At 36.9% G+C, this 21,723-nt stretch overlaps 1 protein-coding gene across 4 annotated transcripts in view; it reads right to left on the bottom strand.

The window, feature by feature from the left end:
• WRN (WRN RecQ like helicase) overlaps positions 1-21,723 on the bottom strand; it is a 140,297-nt gene that overhangs the window by 57,111 nt on the left and 61,463 nt on the right. For all 4 annotated transcript variants that reach the window (XM_032838141.1, XM_032838140.1, XM_032838142.1 and 1 more), the window contains exons 14-19: positions 20,858-20,925; positions 20,460-20,568; positions 19,469-19,537; positions 16,730-16,812; positions 13,247-13,353; positions 2,692-2,879 (exon numbers count right to left, since the gene is read on the bottom strand). In XM_032838141.1, the coding sequence (XP_032694032.1) occupies positions 2,692-2,879; positions 13,247-13,353; positions 16,730-16,812; positions 19,469-19,537; positions 20,460-20,568; positions 20,858-20,925 (624 nt within the window). The remainder of the gene's footprint in view (positions 1-2,691; positions 2,880-13,246; positions 13,354-16,729; positions 16,813-19,468; positions 19,538-20,459; positions 20,569-20,857; positions 20,926-21,723) is intronic.

The raw sequence follows: 21,723 nt of genomic DNA, 5'->3' as shown, positions 1-21,723 counted from the left end.
GAAATACTCTGTAACTACTCCTGCATAAAGTTAACAACAAAAACTGGAAGTGCATATCTGCACAGCACAGTTAGAGAAAAGAAGGGTATAAAGCTCAATGCCCAAATAGTGATCATTTATGAACAGTGATAAATGAAGAACAGAACCGGAAGATCTAAGTATTCTTACCTGACATGTTTCTGTAGTGTTCAAATTGATACTAAGACCATGTATCGAGTTTTACATTTAAAAAAAGTAGAAAATACACAAACATCTGAACTTAGTAGAGAAATCAGAGGAATAAAATTTTATCTCTATTACGAAAGGATTCATTACTTCGCCAAGTGGTTTACTAAACATTGTTATTTCCTCACAACAATTTCCTGCAAGGAAAGAAATCTATCTTCATCTAACCACCAAATTAGATGAATGAGAGAGGCTTGTCTATTCAATTTCAATGTATCATGAGTACAGAAAACAAATAAGGTCAGAATTTAACAAACAAGTTGGCCCAATGAATAGGGAAAAAATGGCAAAATTAAATAAAGAGAAGAAATAGAAATAAAAGGCAACACTCTGAAGTCTTAATTACCCTTCATCTAATTATTGCTTGTTAAGAGGAAAATTTCTATTTGCCTAAAGTCTACGGGAAGCATTCTGACTCGCAGTGGTTGGTGCTACCATAACTCTTGGAGGAATGAAAATGGGTGCAAAATCTTTCTTGCTTTGATCTCGGAAAAACCACTGTCACAAATATAAAAATCTCAGATGGTCTTGGATGTTAGGCTAAGGAGTCTTGCTGTTAGTCCACAGGAAAGAGGGAGGCACCAGAGAGGAATGCCAAGACTCAGGGATGTGCTTTCAGATGATGAATCTGACAACTGTGTCTAGAATGCAAGGAACACTGAGGAGGAGGGAGATCTATTAAGGGACATGATAACAGTCTAGGCTAAGAGACCCCCCACTAGTATAATTAACATGAAAGATGGTGAAAAGAAAACATAAAAGGACAATATAGTCAGAAAGATAAAATGTCACAATGTCACACACACAAAAAGGTAAACAGTTTCAAAAAGGAGAAGGTTATTAGGGGAAGGCCACAGAGATTGAAAATAATATGGACGGAAAAGGATCGAAGATTAGGATAAAGGGAAGTGAAATACAATGAGTACTCACTTCAGAGAGATCACCAGAGCTGTGCAAATACTCAATACAGCCATTACTTTCTTGTTTTATTTTTATTTTTTTAAGATTTTGTTTTTAAGTAGTCTTTACACCCGATGAGAGGCTCAAACTCACAATCCCAAGATCAAGAGTCACATGCTCTACCGTCAGAGTCAGCCAGGCACCGCCATTACTTTCTTGTTTTAATTTGAATATAGTACAATTATGCCAATAGAAAATCCTACATTTAAATTCATCCTAAAGAACCCCAGGAGTCCTTCAGGAAAATACTATTGATGTTATTTAAACTATTTGCCCAGACTTGTTTTGTGTTTGTGCTGGTAGGTCAAACATTATTCACATGTATTCATTTTTTTTTAAGATTTTATTTATTTACTTATTTGAGAAAGAGAAATGAGAGAGAGAGAACACAAGATCAGGGAGGGTCAGAGGGAGAAGCACTCTCCCCACTGAGAAGGGAGCCTGATGTAGGACTCGATCCTGGGACTCCAGGACCATGCCCTGAGTCGAAGGCAGTCACTTAAACCAACTGAGCCACCCAAGCACCCTATTTTCATGTACTCTGATTTAAAAACACATTTCATAACGTGACAGTTATAAGCTTTTCACCAAGAAAACAGATCAGGGAGATAAAACAAAGGAAAGCTTCTTAGTATACATATAAAATGCCTCCAAACAAAAGAAACAGGAAAAAGTACTAGTGACAGCTTCTTCTTCAGTAAAATGAAAATAGTATGTAGCTTACTAAGCAGTTATAAGAATTACCAGATCATTTATATAAAGCACCTAGGATAGTCCCTGGCACATAACAAGGGCTCAAAAATGTTTATTATTAAGATGACTTTTAAAATTCCCTAATACTCAATTAGTCACATAATTAGTGAGCTAAAGAAAATTCAGTTAAAAGACTCAGTTGTTTCTACTGTTTACTTGCCAACTGTTGTTTTTTTTTTTAAGATTTTATTTATTTATTTGACAGAGATCACAAGTAGGCAGAGAGGCAGGCAGAGAGAGAGAGGACACAGGTTCCCCGCTGAGCAGAGAGCCCGACTCGGGGCTCGATCCCAGAACCCTGGGACCACGACCCGAGCCGAAGGCAGAGGCTTTAACCCACTGAGCCACCCAGGCGCCCCATACTTGTCAATTATTAAGAGTGTAGGGGTGCCTGGCTGGCTCATTAGGTAGGATATGCGACTCTTGATCTCAGGATTGTGAGTTCAAGCCCCATGTTGGGCGTAAAGTTTACTTTAAAAAAAAAAAAAAAAGAAAAGAAAAGGTGTACATCCTGTTCAAGCAACGACATGAAGTACCAAAATACCAGAATTATTTTCTGCCTTCAAAATTAAGCTATTTTCTCAGTTGTTGTCTTGATTATATATCACACTTGACTTGAACCAAAGCTAAGCAGAATGTGAAATGTTAAATATGCATTAGAAAGAAATAATAAATAAATAAGCAAATACGTTGATAAAACAAAGAAAAAATAAGGAAAGAGTTAACCAAAATTTATCGACATGACATCCTCACTTTGTCTTTCGGGTAAGAAATTGGACAAGATCCTGAACAATGTTTCCTGTTTTTCGCCCAACTTCTAAATACAAGTTTGGTCGATCAAAACCAGTACAGGTAATCTGAGGATTCTTCAGGTTTAAGCAACGCACAATGTCTTCCCGGATTGAAGAACTTGCAGTGGCAGTAAGTGCAACAATCGGAACCTGAATGAAATGAAACGGATTTTTTAAAAAGTAGAACGCTCATTAATTCCCAACATTTCTACTGCCTTCTTACAAACAGAGTGGATGACAATTATAAGAGGAATAATGTTTAAAATGCAACTTTAAAATTACTCTTTTTCAAAGAAGAAAAAGAAAACTTCCTACTTACTTGTTTCTCATCTTTGGAATACTTTTTTTTTTTTTTTTTTTTGAGAAAGAGAGAAAGCGAACACACCAGAAGGGGTTGGGCAGAGGGACACTGGGAGACAGAACCTCAAGCGGGCTCCTTGCCCAGCGCAGATCCAAGGCAGGGTTTGATCTAGGGACCCTAAGATCATGACCTGGGCCAAAATCAGGAGTCAGATGCTTAACCAGCTGAGCCACCCATGCACCCTGGAATATACTTACTTTTTAAAAATCAGAAAGGGTTTAAATAAAACACTAAATCCATAAGATTTCTAAATACAATCTACCTACTTATTAGCGATCTAACTTTCCACTATTTTTATTTTTAACATTTATTACATTAGTAATAATGCTGATATAAATGAGGGATATGGTATGCCTTATTTTTTTTTAAGATTTTATTTGTTTATTTGACAGACAGAGATCACAAATAGACAGAGAGGCAGGCAGAGGGAGAGAGAGAGGGAAGCAGGCTCCCTGCTGAGCAGAGAGCCCCATGCAGGACTCGATCCCAGGACCCTGGGATCATGACCTGAGCCGAAGGCAGCGGCTTAACCCTCTGAGCCACCCAGGCGCCCCTGCCTTATTTTTTATTAATCTATAATTCACAAATTATAAACCCTTTTGTTCACTGAAAATCTAACAATACAAAGCAGTTAAGTCTTTTTTTGTCTTCTGTATTAAAGATACCGGTTTATGGCTTCTCAGATGTAGAAGCAAAGCTCTTAGTAACCTGATGACCTCTGTCAAGTTTACTAAGTTAATCATGGCATACTATACATAAGAACATATAACACAAAACATCCATTATTAACTGATTCCTTAAGCAACCAAGTCATGTTCTATTTTCAGTCTAGCAAAGACTTCTTAACTGGATTAGCAGCCAAAACAGGAGACACGGCAGTTACTAGGAAAAACAGGAATATGTAATCATTCAGAAATTCTAAACTAGGATAATGACATACCTCCCATGAAACTCGATTCATTATTTTTGCTCCTATTATCATGGGGAATTATGATAAATTGTTATTATCTTATATTCAGAAAAAAAGGGACTAAGTCTTCAAGTTGTTCCTAAATCATTAGCTATTCTATGTCCAAGAATACACTTTCTTAAAATACTTTTTGTGGTCTATTACAAGTAAACTAAAGGACATCCTCATAAAATAGCTCTCCAGATGCCCTGTACCTACCTCATAAATCAGTTTAAGCAATTATTTTCCATGGAAGTGAAAATTTAGGTGCAACTATACAAAAAGCAATTATAGAATTTGGAAAACAAGATACAATTTGCTAACACTATAAACTAGTTTTACAATCAATATGGCTTTACTGAATTAAAAATTATCTCAAAGCTCATGTAAAAAAGTTAGGTTTGCAGTAGGTTGTTTTTTTTTTTAAAGATTTTATTTATTTATTTGACAGACAGAGATCACAAGTAGGCACAGAGGCAGGCAGAGAGAGAGAGGGGAAAGCAGGCTCCCCGCCAAGCGGCGAGCCCTATGTGGGGCTTGATCCCAGGACCCTGGGATCATGACCCGAGCCGAAGGCTGAGGCTTTAACCCACTGAACCACCCAGGCACCCCTGCAGTAGGTTTTTTTTTAATGGAAAAAAAAGGTATCAGAACCAATGTGACCAGGTAATTGGCATTTTTGCATTCTCTATCCTTTTATATTCTGTGCACTTACTTAAATTGTTAAATACTATTTAAATACTTTATTTTTTAAAAAAGATTTTTTATTTATTTACTTGACAGAGAGAGAGACAATGAGAGAGTGAACACAAGCAGGGGGAGTGGGAGAGGGAGAAGCTGGCTTCCCACTAAGCAGGGAGCCCTATGTGGGGCTAGAACCCAGGACCTTGGGATCATGACCTGAGTTGAAGGCAGATGCTTAACAACTGAACCACTGAGGTACCCCTATTGTTTTTTAAAGATTTTATTTATTTATATGACAGAGAGAGTGACACAGTGAGAGAGAGAAGGGGGAGTGGGAGAGGGAAAGAAGCAGGCTCCCTGCCAAGCAGAGAGCCCGATGCAGGGCTCAATCTCAGAACCCTGGGATCATGACCCAAGCCGAAGGCAGACATCCAAGCCTGAGCCAGCCAGGCACCCCAATTTAAATAAATTTATTTGGGCGCCTGGGTGGCTCAGTGGGTTAGGCCGCTGCCTTCGGCTCAGGTCATGATCTCAGGTTCCTGGGATCGAGTCCCGCATCGGGCTCTCTGCTCAGCAGGGAGCCTGCTTCCCTCTCTCTCTCTCTCTCTCTGCCTGCCTCTCCATCTACTTGTGATCTCTCTCTGTCAAATAAATAAATAAAATCTTTAAAAATAAATAAATAAATAAATAAATAAATAAATTTATTCAAAATTTTTAATTTCATTATTTAAAAATGAAATTCCCAAATTAACTTCATTGATTTCTGGCTTTCAATCAGACTGTTCTCTGAATTTAGAGAATGCCTACCTAACAACTTATAAATAGACCAATTAATAGAGAAGTTAGTTTATGTAAACAAGCTTATACACATATATATATATATATATATATATATATATATACACATACACACACACACAGGTATATATATACATACATACACACGGAAAGTTTAAACATTAGAAGCTCTTAGGACATGCACATACCCTCACAAAAACATTTTTTTTTTAACCACTCTAAGTGCTTTACTCAAACAATTTATAAATGCACTAACAACATCCTTGTTTAACTGCATATGCAGAGAAAAACCAAGGTTTTCAGGATACAAAGAGCAAGAGGGTTTGGTTTGTTTTTCTAAGCAGTATAATGTATGAGTGGATAGGCAATGTACTTAACGAAAATAAAATAAACATGAAACAGGATAGCTCTTAAAAAAATTAATTTTAAAAATCAGGCAATGCTGTAAAGTGTGTAAACCTGGCGATTCACAGACCTGTGCCCCTGGGGCTAATAATACATTAAATGTTAATAAAAAATAAAAATTGTTAAAAAAATCAGGCAAAATAGCAGCATGGTAGTGAAAAATAACTGGCTTAAAGTCAGATGCCTGAGTTCAAAACCCACCTTTGTCGCTAAGTAGATGTGAGATTTTGAGCTGGTGATTTCACTCTCTAAGCTTTGGTTTCCTCATACGTAAAGAGATAACGATTACAGCAATCTCATAAAGTCATGGTGAAGACTGAATGATGACACAATGTGTAACTTGCTGAGCATGATGCATGGTACACTGTAAGCACTCGAAAAGTTTCAACTATTGGGGCGCCTGGGGGGCTCGGTCAGTTAAGCGTGGGACTCTTGGTTTTGGCTCAGGTCATGATCTCAGCATTGTGAGATGAAGCCCCCCCATTGGATACACTACTTCAGATTCTCTCTCCCTCTCCCTGCCCCTCCCCACTTGTACACTCTCTTTCTCAAATAAATATATAAAATCTTTAAATTAAAAAAGTGTTAACTATTATTGATGTTATCACAACCACTGAAAAGAATTCTATACAAGAATTCCAGAGGCCTGGGCATGACTCCCAGATTTGCCACTGACTTTGGGAAGGGCTTCTTTTAGACTGAGTTTTCTTCACTAAAATATGAGATGTAGAGGGTTATGTGATGACAGACTCTCTTCTAACTTAAAAATTCCCACCTCGCCATTAGAAACTCCCTAAGTCCATGACCCGTAAGCGATGAAAAATCAACATAAATGCAGTCTTTCACCCCCAACATTCTAGAAGGTTGCAGTTAAGAATGCTGCTTCCACAACTAGAAAACAGAATAAAGTAAGGGCATATATTAAACTTAAAGAAACAATGGTTATTTATATTCACTTCAGAAATGAAAAGAATCTTTTCTAAGTTTGTGGTGCCTTATGACGTTTAAAACTTATAAACTAGAGTGAAGCCTGGCTATAACACACAGGCTGGCTAGGGGAAAGATGATCACACATCCTGGTTTCCAGGGACACTCCCAGTTTATCCTGTCCTCACAGCATAAATACGGACACCTCGCAATCTCTAACTTTCAAGAGCAAACTGATTTGGACAATAAACTTATAGCATCACTTAGTTAAATCAAGTTCTTAATTCGTGAAACTCTTACTCTTTAAGTTGGAAAATTCAGTCTCTTTGGAAATAAGTACCAAGTTTTGTTAAAAGCAGCAAAAACTATAAATTAACCTTGTGACTACAAATCTAGGAATGGTTCAACCACAGGCTTCAACGGTGCAGCATCCGCACATTCAGAGAACTGTAACTGTTCCATCTGTTTCTAAATTTGGGTCATGTTGCTAATTCTAACTCCGTACTCCATGGTATTTCATGCTGCCTTCATTCGTTCACTCATTTCAAGAAGTCATCATTCACATTATTCAAGTCGTGTCTCTACTTGCTATCTGTGGGAAAGGACTGCGGAGCAGGAACGGAAAGAATCAACACGTCTCATGGATATCACAGGACGTTTTACTGGAATTTTACAGAATCTTAAGACTGATACAGAGCTTTCTGCATCGCTGCTCTTTCTGAAACACGTTGTCTGATCCTCTCCGAATGCAAATCTTTATGCCAAGTGGTTTAGTGATTTCTTTGCGATTTTTAAACTTACTGAAATCGTATGGTACGAAGCTGCAACAGCTGTCCCAGTGTAATCGCAACTGGAAAGAGGAGAAAAGCACTGAGAACAGTGAGGAAAACAAGAGTCCTACAACCACCAGGTGGCATTTCTCACCGCTGAGCTAATCCACAGGACTCATGAAAACACTAGGGGGAAAAGGTTTTCTCAGCCATTGCTTGACAAACACCCTGGGCTATACTGAGTCATTGCAAGAAATGAAAATGATCCAATAGAGTCCAAAGCCAGACATAATAAAAGATTTAATTCACCACTGAAAAGTGTTTAAGAGCTGCATAAAATATTTAAAACTCCTCTAACACAATCCTCTTAGATTCAAAGGCCTCAGAAAGGATTACAGAAAGCAATCTTCCTATTTTCCAAAAGCTTACTTTAAAACCATTCTAAATTAATGGAAAGCAGTCCTTGAGGCATACTGAGCCTCCTGACTTTCACCATACAAATATCTTGTTTCTCTATTATGTGTACTATTAACCTTTCTTTATTATTTGTACTGTTTCACACACCATTTACTGTGTTCCACATACCATTTGTTTGATACTTTTGCTTCTACCTTTACAGGTATGAATCTAAATTCCTTTACTGCACCATGAGCTACTTCAGGGCAGAAACTATGTTTAATACTTATTTCTCATCACTTGCTTGAGATACCAGCACAGTGTCCCAGTGTGAAGCTATGGCCCAACTCTACCACTCCCCGCTGGGAAAGTGACGTCTCTGATTCTTTGCTTTCCCGTCGGAATTAAATTTTTCATTTACCCAAGTACTTACGGAGTACCCATTATGTGCCCGGTCCTGTTCTAGATTATATGAACAAAACCATTAAAAGCCTGTCCCCCACAGAGAACATTCTAGTAGGGACCCACAGACAAGAGACAAAATTTGATATGGTAAGTACAACAGTGATAAGTGCTATTAAAAAATAGCAAAGGAATATGAGGCATGTCGAATGTTGGAGGGGGAAATTAATTTGAAATTTTTAATATGGTGGCCCAAGAGGCATAAATGAAAACGTAATACTTCAGTAAAAACTTGAGAGAAGTAAGGGATCATCCCATGTGAAAAGTATTTAGGGAACGGCACCTGGGTGGCTCAGTTAGGTAAGTGGCCAACTTCTTGCTTCAGGCTCAGGTCATGATCTCATGGGTCCTGAGACTGAACCCCATGTCACTGGGCTCCACACTCAGCAGGGAGTATGCTTGAAGATTTTCTCCCTCTGCCTTTCCCTCAGACTTGCACACAGGCATGTGCGCATGCACCCTCTCTCTCTCTCTCTCTCACTCTCTCTAATAAATAAATCTTTTTAAAAAATAAGTATTCAGGACGCCTGGGTGGCTCAGTCAGTTAAGACTTTGCCTTCGGCTCAGGTCATGGTCCCACGGTCCTGGGATCGAGTTCTGCTTCAGGCTCCCTGCTCAACAGAGAGCACGCTTCTCCCTTTGCCTGCTGCTCCCCCTGCTTGTGCTCTCTCACACACACACTCTCTCTCTCTGAAAAATAAATAAATAAATTTTTTTAAAAAAATTAAAAAAAAAATAAGTATTCAGAGAGACGGAAGAGTGGGAACAATGCCCTACTGTAGGAGCATGCTCTGTGTCTGAAGAATATCAAGGAGAACAGTGTGGCTAGAACCCAGCGAATGAGGAGACAAGCAGTAGAGAATGGAGTCAAAGACAAAACCGAAGACCAGATCACATAAGACCTTTGTCTTGACTTTTGTCATTATTTAGAGTGAAATGGTCACTGCTAGAGGATTTCCAGCAGAAGACATGACCTATCTGGCTTATTGTTCCAAAAGGATCACTCTGGATGCTGTACTGAGACTTAAGGAGGGCAAGAGCGAGAACAGGGAGACCAATGAGGAGGCTGCTTCAATAACGCACCCTCAAGGGCATGTTGGCTTGTGCCAGGGCAGTGACAGGGATCGAGAGAGAAAGTATTAGATTCGGTATATATTCTGAAGACCTCAAAAGAGTTCCTCACTATTTAAATGTGGGATGGAGTGCGAGAAAAAGAGAAGAATTGAACATATTTGGCCTGAGCACCAGAAGGATGATCTGTTATTAAATGACATGGGGGAAACTGAGGGAAGAGCAGGTTTGGGTTGGAGAGAAAATCAAAAAGCCACAGGGCTAGGTTAAGTCTGAATTGCCTATTAAGCATTTAAGTAGAAAGATGCCGAGTAGTCAGTTACATTTATGTGTGTATGTATGTGTGTGTGTGTTCTATAAAATAGTGATAATACCAAATGCTAGCAAGGAGGCAGAGAAACTGGATCACTAATACGTTGCTGATATCGACGGAGGGTGGGGATATAAATTTGGGAGTTGTCAACATACAGATGGTATTCAAACCATCTGTTAGACGAAATGACTAGGGGCTTAAGTGCAGACAGGAAAGAGAATAGGTCAAAAGACTTCAGTTTCAAGCATCCTAATGTTAAAAGTGAGGAAATGAGATGAAACAAGCAGAGGAATCGCAGAATGAAGTGACAGGAAGAAAGGAGGAGAACCAAGATAATGTGCTATCCTAGTGAAGGTAACAGAGATATTAATCTTGCTGGTTTTTTGTGAGGCTTAAACCAAGATGAAAGCATTGAACAGGGTCAGTCCCATAACTGGTGTTCAATTCAGTCTAGTTTGATTCAGTATACACGTGTTAATTGGTACATTCAAGTTTTTTGTGTTGGTTTGTTTTATTTAGTTTTATTTAGTCTGCTCTAACCACATCTTTATGAGAAGAGCTACAAAAAAAAAAAAAGCCTCTCAATTTTGCTACCTATAAGCATAATTAACATGCAATGGAAATGAACTAGATAATTTACCAAAAAAATAACAAACAATCTCTAATGCTTTTTCTTAGTTTACTTGTACTACTGTTAAATCTTGAGCTCAGAGGAAATGATAGCTTCACTACTAACAGGAAAACCTAAACATAAATCAACCGTGTTTATTCATTGAAAATTAATACAGTAGACTAGAGAACCCAGAAACAGATTCACCCACATATACCAAAGTGATTTTTAACAAAGTGTCAAAAGCAATTCAACAGAATTGCTTGGAGTAACTGGACATCCATAGGCAAAAAAAAAAAAAAAAAAAAAAAGAACCTCAATATAAACCTCACACCTTAAAATTTAATTCAAAATGAATCCTGGACTTCAGTGTAAAACATAAAACTATTAAAATTTTGGGGAAAATCATGAAAGAAAATCTTCAGGACCTAGAGTTAGGTGAAGAGCACAACAAAAGTTAAAAGTGATAAACTGGATTTCATAAAATTAAAAATCTCTGCCATGCGAAAGACACCGTAAAGACAATGAAAAGGCAGCTACAAATTGAAAGAAAATATATATAAACCACATATCTGACTAAAGATTCATAGTTACAATAAAATACTTTCAATAGTTTAAAAAAAATTCCGATTAGATCAGGCATTTCACAAAAGAGGTAATTAGTACATGAAAAGATGTCATCATTAGCCATTTGAGAAATGCAAAGTAAAAACAACAGGACAGGGGCACCTGAGTAGCTCAGTCTGTTAAACGTCTGTTTTCATCTCAGGGTCCTGAGGGTCCCAGCCGCATGTTGGGCTCCCTGCTCAGTGGGGAGCCTGCTTCTCCCTCTCTTCCCCACTTGTGCTCTCTCTTACTATCTGTCTCTGTCTCTCTCAAATAAGTAAATAAAATCTTATTTTGGGCTCCTCACTCAACAGAGTCTGCTTGAGATTCTTTCCCCCACCCTCTTCCCCTCTCCTCTTCCCTTTGCTCATGCTCTCTCTTGAATAAATAAATAAATAAAACCTTAAACACACACACACACACAAAACAGGATAACACTCCACACTTAAACAAAATGGCTAACATAAAAAATACTGGTAACATCAAATGTTGGCAAGGATGAAGAGAAACGGAGTCATTCAGACATTGCTGGCAGGAATGTAAAACGGTATAGCCACTCTGGAAAACAGTTTAGCAGTTCCTTAAAAAATTAAACATGCACTAACTATAGCACCAGCAACTGTATTCCTGGGCATCTACTCTAGAGAAATTAAAACTTATGGTCACGTTGTCTCACCAACTGAAGGACCTTTGGGTTGTACACAAATATCACAGCAGCACTGTTCATAATAGCCCCAAAGTAGAAACAACACAAAAGTTCCTCAACAGGTAAATGGTTAAACAAGCTGTGGTGTAATACAATACTATGCGGCAATACAAAGCAACAAACTTGACTTATACTCCAACTTGGATGGATCTCAAGGGAATTATGCTGAGTGAAAAAAAAGCCAATTCCAAAAAGTAACATACTGTATGATTCCATTTATACAATATTCTCAAAATAAAATTATAAAGATGGAGATCAGTGGTCACCAAAAGTTAGGGTGATGGGTGGAAGGAGAGGTGGGTGTGTCTGGAAAAGGACAGCTCCAGAAGCCTGGTGCTCATGGAGCAATTCTGTACCTTGAATGCAATGGTAGTTGCACAAATCTACATACGGGATAAAACTATAGATAACACAAACACACGTACTTATAAAACCAGAAAAATAAGGGTAATCTGTGAAGGGGCGCCTGAATGGCCCAGTCAGTTAAGCATCTGGCTCTTGATTTCGGCTCAGGTCGTGATCTCAGGGTTGAGGGATCAAGCCCCTAGTAGGCTCCATGCTCAGCGGGGAGTCTGTTTGGGATTCTTTCCCTCTCCCATCCCCCCACTCATGACCCCTCTTTCTCTCTCAAATAAATAAATAAACTTTTAATTTTAAAAAAAAAGAACTATAAAGACCATACCAATGTCATATTCCTAGTTTTGATATTGTACATTGGGAAACTAAAAGGTACACAGAGTCTCTCTGTACATTTTTTTTTATAACTGCCTGTGACTCCATAGTTTTTCAAAAAATAAAATAGTTGCCATTATTGTGAATTTTCAAGGTGCTCATATAAAACATGCCATTCATGTAGAAGACTCATGTAGAAATCTGCTATTCTTTATGATTAGGGAAGAAAGTAGAATTCTGGTACTAAAAACTTTACTAAAACCTCTCCAGAATAGTTCATTTCTCATGTTTTCAATATGATGTAAGAAGAGGTAACCATGCTTTCACAGCATCCGAGAGTAAAAGGACACACGCATAAGAGTTCAACTGAGAAGGCATGGGATCTAAACATGGTTCTAAAGTTGAGTCTGTGTTCCACAGGTGAAATTTGGTCCACAGATGGTTTTGTTACTGCCCACAAGCCAACAGTTCTTACATTTTTAAAAGGTGATGAGAAAAAACAAAGAAAAATGTGACAGAGACCATACGTGGCCTATGAAGCCTAAAATATTTATTACTTGGTTCTTTCATAAAAAGTTTTCCAATCCCTGCTTTATAGTATTCCTCAATAAATTACATGCCAACCTTAGAAGAAAGCCAAAATTAGAGTTTTTAAAAAATCCTTGCCCGGCTTTCACGACCTGTTTGCCCTTTCATAGAGAAGTCTTCAGCCTTCTGGCAACTCCCCAATCCTGGACTCTCCTTTGATAAGAACATCATTTCAAGACGTTGCACTTGACAAGCTTACCGATGGGAGTATTGCCTTTAGGGAGCCCAAAGTCCGGAACGAAATTCTAAAGTCATGTCCCCATTCAGAAATACAGTGAGCCTCATCCACAGCAATAAGGGTGATACCTACAAAAGTGAAAAACATAAAAATGGGGGAAATAAAGTTCAAAAAGAAGTCATAAATTCATCTAAATCAATATCACCTCCACTTAGAATATATAAATTCTACAGAAAGGTGAAAAAATAACTCTAATCAAAGTATATGCTTCATATAAAAATATAAGCATAAATGACATCAGGTAACACCAAAATAATCATCATGAGAACAGAGGATGGGAGATATATGGGTAAAGGGGTATGGATAAAAGGAAACATTCATATATTATTCAAACAAGATTATTTATTAGATTTCAGCTTTCATCATTATTCCTCAAAGAAATGAATGAATTACTACTACTATGCCCTCAAAACTATCACTCATGAACCATCTGCAATGACAATGCCTTAAAAAAGAAGAGCGGTTTTCTTTTTCCTCTTTGGTAATACTTTCAATTTTATCTCATCAATTAGTTACCAAAAGAGATTAAAGAGCACATTCCTACTGAGATGAGGTGCATCATCACTGTCCATGACCGATCACATATCAGACCGCAGAGAGTTCCTCTGAAATGCCAGTATTGGAAGACAGGATGATAGCTGCATTTTCTAATGTAAAATGGTAAGAACTAAAAATTGGTATGTACAAGTAGGTAAGAAGGAACAGAACTCATTCTTTCTTCCCCTATCAACCCCCCCACTCTGCCCCCATACCATACACCCACACTGAAACAGAATCAATAGTGTATAGTACCGCATTTCAGAAAAGGGCTTTATTGTAAAACCGTCCATTAAAATGTCCAAAGTAATGACAGTAGCACTTTTGCCCTGTATTATCAAATTAATACTTGAGACAAAAATAATTTTTCCATTAATGGAGATGATCATTACTTGATAATTGAATATTAATGATTTTCTGCCATTAGGGGGGGTGATGACGAATATGTGCTCTAGAGTCAGACAATCTGGCTCCACCACCAACATTGTATTACCTTAAGCAAGTTACTTAAGCTTCCAAGTGTCAGTTTCCCACAAATAAAAGGTAAATATAGTAATACCTAACATTTTTTAGTCACTCTGAAGATTGTTAGGTATCAAATACACATAAAATACTAAGACAGGACCTGGCAAAAAAGGCAGCTCAATAAAAACAAAACAAAACACCAAACAATTATTATTAGAGTCATTAAATGCCTACTATGATCCAAGCACTTCTCTATAGGAAAACATTAATAAGATGTACTCTATAACCTTGAGAAGCTCCGAATTCCAAAAGAGGAGACAGACAAGCAAACAAACAATTATAATTCACTGAGATTACAAAATACAATAGAGATGAAAGAGAAAGCAAATAAATAAATAAATAAATAAACCTACTAAATATGAATACAGGCTGATTAGCATCAAAATTCTCTGGCTGCTGCTGCATAGCTGGGAAAAATTCAATGTTACCACTAATTTTGGCTTTAGAAACTAAATGACCCAAATTTTAAATTGGGTTAAAACAAACATGATGGCTTCTCTTTTATTTTAAAACCCTGCTTAAAATTACAGGTTTAACTACCTACCTCTTAATGAAGCTGAACTTTGTCCCTCAGCATCAGTTTATGGAGCTTTTGCTAACTTTTACTTTAAATTCGCAAGTCCAAGTGTCTACCCAAGTGCTATGCATATTTCATTTTGGCATATCTGCCACTCAAGCCTTATTTCTAAAGTCAAAAGACAATTATAAGTGTCTTTGCTTTTAAGGAGTCTCCATATAAAATTATGTTTGCTGCTTCTGTTATATACTCATACTACTTAAATAATGTAACATAAAAAGCATAAATCTGATTAGCTAAATGTCAGACTACCATACAAATAGAATTCTGAGTAGATTCATTTTTGCAAGCATTTTACAATTTCCTACAAACATAAGCCGAAGAAAAAAATATTTCAAAAAGAATTTATCCCTTTTTGTTCAACATTGAGAGTCAACCCCCCAAAAAAAGGATGTTCATCCATCCTATGCAGAGTATTCCTCTCTAATGATGGCAGTGTTCATAATTTAATCCATTACAAAAAATAAAAATAGAGAATTAGAACTAGCTGTCAAAGGATCTAAGTAAATACTTAAGCTAACAACTAATTAACCCCACCCCAGAAACAAAGCAAGTATTAAAATGGAACAAAACATATCCAGCTTACCATGGACACAAATCCTAACTTTTGATATAAAGCCATAAAATACATATATCTAGGGTATTTAGGCTTAATCCAAAGTGAAATATCATTACGAACTTCATACAATCTTATAAGACACACACCAAATTTGTCTTCCATTAAAGACAAAAATATAATATGCCAATAAGGGATAAGAAATTGGTAACACATCACTGATAATGTATTTAATCAAATGTTAACTTCTGCTCTGATTCTTTTGTTCGTATTTAATATATACCAAAAAGAAACAATTTGTTTTCATTTTATTGTTACAAAAATTATTAAATGCATTCCTAGAGTGATATGCTACTAAGCAACAATTAAATGAGATGTTGCCATATTGAAAATTAGCCTATCCAGAATATTGTAATATATAACTATACAATGAGATCATATAATATTAGGAAACTAAAACTGGTTGGTTCAACTGAATGTTTCAAATAACAGTACCTATGACTGCAATTTGTGGGTAGCTTATTCTAGCCATCAAGAAGGAAAAAAAAGACAAAAATTTTTGAAGTACAAAAAGGGAACCAGCTATAGATTAATTCTGTATTCACATTTTCTAGGAAATAAGCTCTGACTTACTATCTAACTTTTAAAACCATACTCAATAGTGGGAAATGATCAAAGGTAGTATGTTTTCCAACCCTAACTACACATCAGAATCACTCATGAAAAACTATAGGTGCCAGGGGACCACCCCAGGCATGTTGAATCAGAGTTTTCAAGGTTGGAGGACACTATATTTTTCTAAAGTTGTTAAAATGATTATCATGAACAAAGGTGGAGAACCACTACTGTGATTTAATTTAGATTCAGAATACAGAAAAAAGAAATTATCGTTTTACAGAATCTAAGATTCAACATTTATTCAATAATACATGTAAATCTCTGCTATATGCCAGGTACTGCATTAGGGCATTTTTTTTCCCCAAAAAGTTTATAGTCCAGTGAAAGAAAAGAGATATATAAACACGCAATTTATAATACAGGAACCTGATTTCTACAGCAGAGGGACTTTTAGGTACTAGGGGATAAGACTGGAAAGACATCAAGATGGAAAGTCAGAGACTTCCTGGTGGAAATACTGTCTGAAATCAACTTTAAAAGAAGTGAAATCCAATATCCAACCACATATTTAACTTTAAAGGATAACTCAATTAAGTCAGTACTTATAAAAAGATCCTATGGTACCACTTACCAATATTAGCCTGAAGTTGCTGGAGTAGGCTCAAGTTACCTGAACAGAATTCTGGAGTTAGGTATACAATGCGGTATTTGCCTCTGTAAAAATAAGCAAACAAAAAAGAAACAGGAAAGGAAATATGCTGTACTAAAGGAAACAATCATCCAGTGAACTACAACTTAAAACCATAACACCTGACAAATTTTTAAATGATACATTACACCACTTAAAGCTAAAAAAATGTTATATGCATGTATATATTCACACATATTAGTCCTCTGACTCTACTTCAACAAAGCAAAATGAAAAGTGACTCTCAGGGGGTACTCAGCATTAAGGTGACATTAGAAGCCATGTTCTAATTTCCAGCAGTCTAGCCCCAAAACTATAGTGTTTGAGTTAAACAATCAAGCCTATGGTAAGCCTTTTATGTGCTGGCAAACCACCCACATACCACCCTCCTTCTTGGAGAACTACAACCCATCACCCTCCCACTGACTCCCTCCCCATGATTAAGCCCACAGCACCCATGTTTCTCCTGTGTATTTTGTTCTCTTGCCTAAATACATCTTCTTGGGACAGGGTTAGCAACTGTATCGATGTCAAATCAATTAGTCTCTGTCCTAGATTTTGGGGGTCTGACCAAGAAACAACCAATCAGTCCCTGCCATTGGCAAGACCTGTAATATTTGAAAAAAGATGTTGCAGAGTGGTCTTCTCCATCTTGTGACTAGAAAAGCGGAAAATGCTCATTTCCTCAGAAGAATAAGGAAGACACACAGAGGCTATAAATAAAAGAAAGCCTTATTGTATTCTTGATACCCAATTCCAAGTCTCTTTCTAAGGGGTGGATAACTTGTGTTCACTGTGATCCATGAGACATTCCCATATCCTTAATACAAAATTCAGTATTTGCTTAAGCTAACTTGATTTTTTTCTGTTCTGGGCAGACAGAATCCTAACTAAGACAATGTTTGTAATAAAGGTTAGTAGGGCATTAAAAATATATAGTCTCCTTTTCATTCTACCAAGTGAAAACATAAAGTAAAATAGAATGAAAATTAATTTCCCTTATAAAAAGACTTTAAAATATTTCATCTACTGCATGGTAGGCATGGCGCTTTCATTAGGAATTAGGAACAAAATAGATATGCTTTTAATCTCATGAAATTATTCAATATTCTAATTCACATTAGAAAACAGTATAAATAACAAGCTCTGATGTCAAACTGTCCAAGGTTTGAGTCTCAATTCCACTTCTTATAAGCTAAGTGATCTTAGCTAAGTACTTAACTTTAGTGTGCCTCAGTTTCTTCAGCATAATATAGTAATAATAATTGTAAGGACAGGGGCACCTGGGTGTTAAAGCCTCTGCCTCCATATGATGTAATGTATTCACCACTAAAAAAAAAGGAATGAACTACTGATACATGTAACAAGATGGATGAATCTCAAAGTAATTATGCTGTGTGATCTACACCAGACAAAACAAGAGCACATATTATAGGACTAATTCTGTTTATGTACAATTTTAGGAAATGTAAGCTAATCTAGAGGGACAGAAAACAGATTCATAGTTACCTGGTGAGTGGAGTAAAGAAGGTAGGAAAAAGAGAGGGGGATGGATTACAAAAGGTATGAGTATACTTTGAGGATGACAGATATATGTTCATCATCTGGACTGTGGTGATGGTTTTGTGGGTGTTTATATGCCAAACTCACCAAATTAGATATATTAAGTATGTAAAAATTATTGTATGTCAATTATACCTCAATAAAGGTAATTTAAGATGTTTAAAGAGAAAGAAAACATACATTCAAAAAAATTTATAGGAATGTTCATAGCAGCTTTATCAGTAATAGCCCTAAACTACAAACATCTTGGGCATCTACTGATAAGGAAATGAAAACAACAAACTATGGTATTTTCATACAATGACATAGCACTCTGATATATTTTTTAAAAAACCACGGACACATACAACATGAAGTATTCTCAAAACCTTTTGCTGAATGAAAGAAGTCTTACAGAAAAGTTCATATTGTATGACTCCATTTATATGAAGTTCTAAAACAGACAAAAATATGGTAGAAAAAAAAGACAGTAGTCTGCCTTAAAATGGAGAAAGAAGGACAGACTGGGAAGGGACATGTACAAGCTTTCTGGAGCGAGAGTAATACTCTATACCTTGATAGGGGTTTGGGTGATACATTTGTATGAATTTATCAAAACAATAAATACATGTATATATGTGTGTTTACTAATAAAATGCATACATGTCAATCTATATAAATACACACAAATTTTTGTATGTGTTCGAAACTTCATTCTTATTAGGAATTAAGCCATTTAGGACTGGTGGGGCAAGAGATCTAGAATCCAGTCCCTGATCAGCCATTAACTCATCGAATGACTTTAAGCAAATTATTTTCTCTGGGCCTCAATTTGCTCCTCTGTAAAAGGAGATACCTACTCTCCTAATTCTTGTTCAAAACCAAAATTTTAAAACAATATGACAACAATGCTAACTTCACAGTCCAAGAACCAAAAATAATAGATTTAAGTTTGAAAGATTTTTAAATTGAACAATTCTATAAATGTACTATAAAAACAAAGTACATTTTTAAATCCTGAACATTTTGTCCACAAATTAAATAAAAATTTTTATATAAATTTTTAAATAAATTATATATTTTTATATACAATTTTGTACAAAATTCTCACATACATCAGAAACCATATAAATTACTCACGATTTAATATCTTCTAGAACATTTTTTGACTGTGCTGATCCCAGAAAACAAGCTGGAATGTTGGACATTCTATAAGAAGAAAAACAAGTATTCTTGGAGCCATGTACATACTACATAGATCAACTTCATTCTTAAGGACTAAGGAAATACAATGAACAGTCCTCTTCTTTATAATCCTCACTCTTTTTGTAACTCACTAATTTGATAAACAAATTCCTCCAAAGGCAGTATTAGAAAGCAGGTTGTTGGGGCACCTGGGTGGCTCACTTGGTTAAGTGTCTGCCTTTGGCTCAGGTCATGATCCCAGGTTCCTGGGATCGAGCCCCACTTTGGGCTCCCTGCTCAGTGGGGAGCCTGCTTCTCCCTCTCCCTCTGCTCCTCCCCCTGCTTGTGCTCTCTCTCTCTCTCTGTCAAATAAATAAAATCTTTAAAAAAAAAAAAAAAAAGGAAAAAGAAAGCAGGTTGTCAGGGCAGGTTTTTCAGAAAAATTGCAAGCTCACATTAAAGAGGTTTAAAATTTTTGTGTAACTAAAAATTATACTTCCATGTATATACTTCATACCAAGCTAAAGAGCAAGGGTAACCAAAAGAGAAAAGAATTTTGAGATATGGATGTAAACTAGCTTAGAGTTTGCGGTTACAAAAATTTTTATTGAGACCATCTGGTAGCCTTGGATTATAAAGAACTCAAGTAAGAAGATAAGTTCTTCCACCAAAGAGTCATTTATCACTAAAAAAGAGCAGCATTCACAGAAATGTGTTACTGGGAACTAGATTTTAACATACATGATAGGTCACATGTTTTCCTCATGAAAGAAAAAAAGGGTGATAATGTAGCAATGAAAACATTACTAGGGCACCTGGCTGGCTGAGTGGATAGAGCCTGCAACTCTTCATCTTGGGGTTGTAAGCTCAAGTCCCACATTGGGTGAGCGACGACGTAAAAATGGAAGGAAGGAAGGGAGGGAGGGAGGAAGAAAACATTACTTACTTAAGCTGGAGGACTTGGTCTTCCATCAAAGAAATAAGAGGAGAGATGACAAGGCCAATCCTGCCTGAATACACAGCGGGGTACTGGAAGCACAAACTCTTTCCATATCCTGGAAATAAAAATAATGCACTGATAGATATAAAAATAAAGCATTGGTACTTTGATTTCTTCCTACAATGTACTTGTGTGAGATGAACGGTCCCTACTAACATGCTATCCTCCTAAGAGCTAATTTCTGCATAAATTTGAGCATCTAATCTCAGATCACTTTCTTCTGTACTTTATACCATTTGCATTTGTATTTATATTTTGAGAGTGTAATAAAAGATCACATATTTAAAAACCTTTAAGTTTTATATTTTAGAGGACTAAGTTATTACTGCTTATGTACAACTTACCAGTTGCCATCACAACAACATTATCTCTCCTTTCTTCCAAAACAGAATGAATCACCTTCCACTGAACCCTGGAGGGTAAAAAGCAAAAAGGCTATTTTGTTTTACTAACAAGAAACCCAAGGAAAAGTGGAAAATGTTTAATTTTTTCACTACCTCTAACAGAATTTCTTTTTCTTAAAGACTGTATGTATTTATTTTATTTTTTTAAAGATTATTTATTTATTTATTTGACAGACAGAGATCATAAGTAGGCAGAGAGGCAGGCAGAGAGAAAGGGGGAAGCAGTCTCCCCGCCGAGCAGAGAGCCCGATGCGGGGCTCGATCCCAGGACCCTGGGACCACGACCCGAGCTGAAGGCAGAGGCTTCAACCCACTGAGCCACCCAGGCGCCCCTATTTATTTTATTTTAGATTGTACTTATTTGTTTTATTTTAGAGAGAGCATGCACATGTGCAAGTAGAGATAGAGGGAGAGAATCTCAAGCACACTCCATGCTGAGCACCGCCATCAAGGGGCTCGAGCTCACCAGTTGAGGAGATCACAACTGGAGCCAAAACCAAGAGTCATAAGCTTAACAGAATGACCCACCCAGGCACCCTTCTAATAGAATTTCTTTTACATTTTTGAGCTTCAATATATAGACATAAATTTATTGATTAAAATAAAAGAGGGACAACTGGGTGGCTCAGTCAGTTAAGCATCTAATTCTTGATTTTGACTCAGGTCATGATTTCAGGGTAGTGAAATGGAGCCCCATATTGGGCTCTATGCTGGGCATGGAACCTGTTTAACATTCTCTTTCTCCCTCTCCCTCTGCCCCTCCGGGCACTTGCATGCCCAAGAAAGTGCAGGCACCCTCTCTCTCT

Source organism: Lontra canadensis, unplaced genomic scaffold (assembly GCF_010015895.1).
Source record: "Lontra canadensis isolate GAN:19392208 unplaced genomic scaffold, GSC_riverotter_1.0 scaffold102, whole genome shotgun sequence".
NCBI classification, from domain to species: Eukaryota; Metazoa; Chordata; class Mammalia; order Carnivora; family Mustelidae; genus Lontra; species Lontra canadensis.
Note: the sequence above shows the minus strand (reverse complement) of the source record. Positions and strands in the feature narration are given on the sequence as shown.